The sequence below is a fragment of the Branchiostoma belcheri genome, unplaced genomic scaffold (assembly GCF_001625305.1).
Source record: "Branchiostoma belcheri isolate BF01 breed outbred unplaced genomic scaffold, Haploidv18h27 scaffold336, whole genome shotgun sequence".
Lineage (NCBI taxonomy): Eukaryota > Metazoa > Chordata > Leptocardii > Amphioxiformes > Branchiostomatidae > Branchiostoma > Branchiostoma belcheri.
In genome coordinates this window covers 97,989-102,595 of record NW_017803950.1, presented here as the reverse complement: position 1 = coordinate 102,595, position 4,607 = coordinate 97,989, and the positions used below count along the sequence as shown (strand labels likewise).

Genomic DNA, 4,607 nt, shown 5'->3' with positions numbered 1-4,607 from the left:
CCCAAGTGAACTGTTGTATCTTCCTCTCCCCAGGCGCTGAATCGCGGTGTTGCATTCTCAGAGAACGTGATGCCCACAAGTTACGGTCTGGTGTTCATGTTCACCAAGTTCCTGGCCTGAACCGCTCATACTTTGATGCTAGAACGTGATAACTGTTGTACCTCCCTCTCCCCAGGCGCTGAATCGCGGCGTAGCGTTCTCGGAGAACGTGACAGCGAGTTACGGTCTGGCGTTCACCTTTACCAAGGTGCTGGCGGGCCCGGCGCTTGAGCTGAAGAACGTGGGGCTGGTGCTGGTGCATGGACGGACGGACGGACGCGCGGCGCTGCTCTCCACAACCGCTCTGGGCTGTTTAACCGCAGGGATTCACCTGGTCATAGGTACGGCCTGGGGCTACACTTTACACCTGATCATAGGTATGGCCTGGGGCTACACTTTACACCTGATCATAGGTATGGCCTGGGGCTACACTTTACACCTGGTCATAGGTACGGGGAATGTCTGATGTCAGATATGGCCTTCCCATATTGGCTTATTAGACTAAGAGCTCTATAATGTTACTATAACTTGACATGCAGACATTGATGCACTATTGTATCCAGAACCATGCCTATCTAGTCCAGACCTAAGCCTCAGATTGGGTTAGAGTTTGAGGATCAGGCACGATTCTGGATAGTCTCTATTTTTATCCAGAACCATGGCTATCTAGTCCTATGCCTGAATGGGTTAGGGTTAGGATCAGGCACGGTTCCTGGACAGTCTGACGGCATATCCAAGAAGTTCAACATAGATTTGCCCCTGCATGGATCTGAACAGAACTGTCCCTGAGCGTGATTATGCATATGGCCCAGTTCTGGATGAAGTGTGGCTCTTGATATCCTCCCCCAGCCCTAACCCCCTGTTGTGTACCCCTGCAGTCCTAACCCCCCTGTTGTGTACCCCTGCAGGCCTAACCCCCCTGTTGTGTACCCCTGCAGTCCTAACCCCCCCTGTTGTGTACCCCCTCCAGCCCTAACCCCCCTGTTGTGTACCCCCCAGCCCTGACCCCCGTGGGACACCTGCTGTTCGAGAAAGCCCACCAGGTGGATTCGATAGTCGGGAATGGAACCCGCAGAGCCATGCTACTGCTTGCTGGGTACCCACTGCTGGAGGGACTGGTACGTAAGGCTAGATGTGTTATCATCCTAATCCTGCATCCTTTTCTATAAACTCGGGTAAGGCTCTAGCTCTCCTGTAGGTCTGGTACATGCGTGTACACTGCTGGAGGGACTGGTATGGCTAGCTGTCCTGTAGGGCTGGTTACATGTAAGGCAGATGTTCCCTCTGCTGGAGGGACTGGTAAGATTTAAGCCAAAAAGCAGAACTTACTCAAGCAACTGGATATGATTTTGGAAATGGTCAGACGTTTCAGCTAGTATCAAACCAGAGGTCTCACAGTCACTGACGAAAGCTAGTGGATGCTAGCTGAAATGTCTGACCGTTTCCAAAATCATATCCAGTTGCTTGAGTAACTGCTATTTGGCGTATCGTATTACCTGGATGTCTAACCTTCATCGACGTGACTGGTAAGATTTTCTGTAAGAATGTGTGATCACCCCGACCCTACCTACTTTCCTGTAGAACTGGTATTTAAAGGCAAGATATCCTGTAGAACTGGTACTGGTAAGGCTAGCTGCATGTTTCTGCTGGAGGGACTGGTACGTATTAGGCTTTAAAGCTGTCCTGTAGAACTGGTACTGGTAAGGCAGCTGTATGTTGTATGTGAAATTCATTTGGCACTCTGTATTTAGAAGTGAGAAATACTTGACCTGTTAAGTGTGAGTAATTGGTTGGTTCTGAAGCTCTCTGTTCTCCAATCCTTGATGCTGGCATGAATTTGTAATATGGTTCTGGTAATTGTTCTCTGTTCCCCGCTTAGTCTGGGATGTGGGTTTGAGACAGTGTGGTACTTATTTGTTTTTGTTCCTCATTCCCCAGTCCTGGATGTTGGCAGGCGTGACTCTGCAGCACAGACACACCGTGGTGGTGGCAGCCGCATCCATCGCTGACGTTTGCCTACAGGTAAAGGAGCTACATGACTTTGTACTTTTACTAGTAAACACTGACTGCAGGTCAGGGCCAATACATGTAACTCTCTTTTACACACTGTCCACATGGCAGGGAAAATACATGTACTCTGAGACTCTTTTTCATGTCTACCATCATTTCTTTGCAGAACAGATGAACAGAACATATTGATTGTAACCCTGTTGTGGCTGTTGTGCAGGTTGTAGTGACGTTAGGACTGATGGAGACCAGCCTACAGACAGAAGACCCCCTGCTGGTGCCCATCCTGGCAGGTTATGCCGGCATCCTGACCCGCTTTGCCATCATGCTGGCCGGCTTCCTGTGGAAGGTCTGTTTGTTTGTTTATTTAAAGAATCTCCAATATTAGTGACAATACATTTTTTATACCACGTTTCTTCTGTTGCTGCAATTAGTCCTTGGGCAAGAATTTGCAATAAACAATTATTATTTTTATCACTACTCTTCTTGCAGTCCTCTTACAATTGTAAAATTCAAACAGCATCGATAGCTACTCTTTACCTTTAATACTTCTCATAATGACTATGACTATGAACTTTATTGCATATTCATGGCCAACATGGGCCAAATGCACTAAGTTAGCTATTAAGGTACAAGGATACAAGGAACAATTGTTACAGTGCTCTGCTAATATCAGTTCTATATCAACTGGATCTCTTCTCTCTTTTTCAAACATGTATGATTATGAACAAATTCAATATCACAATAATTCTATCAAAGGTGCTCCCATGGATGAGTCGAGAACCACTGGAAGCCAAGGAGAGTTTTACAGTGCTGCGAGCGCTGAAGTTCTGGTGTAACTCTCCCTCTCACTTTCTCACTCTCTCTCTCTCTCTCTCTCAGGTCCTCCCCAGGATGGCCCAGCTGCAGCCCCAGGAAGCGAAGGAGAGTTTTACTGTGCTGCGAGCGCTGAAGTTCTGGTGGCCGCTGGCGATGGTGGCCGCGACGCAGAAGGTCAGCCGGCCGGTGTGCAACCTGCTGATGTCACGCGATCTGGGGGGACAAGCCGCCGTGGACGTGAGTCACATACACTCACTCACTATCCGTTTATCGTCTCGCATTCCCCATTAAGCTCGAGGGTTGGATATGGAATGTTGCCCTGGCCTGATTGCTGCTCTCCAGCTGGTTCTGTCCTGTGGTCAGCCTTTTGAAGCTTCAGTTTGCAGATGTCTTCCTTAACATTATCCACCCATCTCTTCTTTGGGCGGCCACGTGGGACAAAAGTCAGTTAGACAAGTCAAGACAAGATAATGCAAATTAGTCAGAAAGCTCGGAACAGAGTGTTATAAGTGTTAACTCAAAACCTTCCCAGTGTTTCATGCTTGTATAAATCTGGTTCCATGTTTCCTCTGTAGGCAGTGGCTGTGTTAACGTTGACGTACCCTGTGTAAAACTGTAGCCATGCTTGTTTCCTCTGTAGGCAGTGGCTGTGCTAACGCTGACGTACCCTGTGTAAAACTGTAGCCATGCTTGTTTCCTCTGTAGGCAGTGGCTGTGCTAACGTTGACGTACCCTGTGTATAACTGTAGCCATGCCTGCTTCCTCTGTAGGCAGTGGCAGTGCTAACGCTGACATACCCTGTGTATAACTGTAGCCATGCTTGTTTCCTCTGTAGGCAGTGGCTGTGCTAACGTTGACGTACCCTGTGTATAACTGTAGCCATGCCTGTTTCCTCTGTAGGCAGTGGCTGTGTTAACGCTGACGTACCCTGTGTATAACTGTAGCCATGCTTGTTTCCTCTGTAGGCAGTGGCTGTGCTAACCTTGACGTACCCTGTGTAAAACTGTAGCCATGCTTGTTTCCTCTGTAGGCAGTGGCTGTGCTAACGCTGACGTACCCTGTGTAAAACTGTAGCCATGCTTGTTTCCTCTGTAGGCAGTGGCTGTGCTAACGCTGACGTACCCTGTGTATAACTGTAGCCATGCTTGTTTCCTCTGTAGGCAGTGGCTGTGCTAACGCTGACGTACCCTGTTGGGCACCTGCCGTACTCCTGGCTGAATGATCTCAGACTGGTGGGACCCGCCTTTAGAAAGGTCAGTGTGATGACTTCACAATGTTGTTTAAAGTTTATATTTTAGATCCAACACAAAGAAGTTCTCTCACCCAGAACTTTCGACCAGTGACTCTGGTCTTCCTCAGTAGACTGACCCAGTGAGGCTTGTCACGTGGTAGAATCTGAAGCGAGTCTATGACTGAACTGAAACAGGCCCTAATAACAACCGTTTGTGAGTAGAGCTCAGGCAGCTGAAGTTTGTACCACACACAGACGACTGTGCCAAAAATCTGCTCAATTCATCATAAATCTGGGCATGTGACTGAGTCCATTTTTACTCTGCTAAGTCATCAATCAGCACTTACTAATGTGTCACTTCATTTTCATTCCTGACGTCTTGTTCCATTCTGAAGTTTATATAATATAATGATTGAATATATACTGCTGATTTTTCAGTAAAGGAGGTCACATCGTGCCTTGGTCAACGTTAAGGAAGTTTGCCGTCTTTTGTTCCTGCTCGTCCTGGTGG

The 4,607-nt window shown here is 47.9% G+C and overlaps 1 protein-coding gene across 1 annotated transcript in view; it reads left to right on the top strand.

The window, feature by feature from the left end:
- Positions 1–4,607, top strand: part of LOC109475378 (progressive ankylosis protein homolog B-like) — a 13,101-nt gene that overhangs the window by 2,168 nt on the left and 6,326 nt on the right. Inside the window, exons 2-7 of the mRNA XM_019775986.1 lie at positions 176–380; positions 1,039–1,157; positions 1,978–2,061; positions 2,267–2,395; positions 2,929–3,102; positions 4,026–4,118. Coding sequence (XP_019631545.1) covers positions 176–380; positions 1,039–1,157; positions 1,978–2,061; positions 2,267–2,395; positions 2,929–3,102; positions 4,026–4,118 — 804 coding nt within the window. The remainder of the gene's footprint in view (positions 1–175; positions 381–1,038; positions 1,158–1,977; positions 2,062–2,266; positions 2,396–2,928; positions 3,103–4,025; positions 4,119–4,607) is intronic.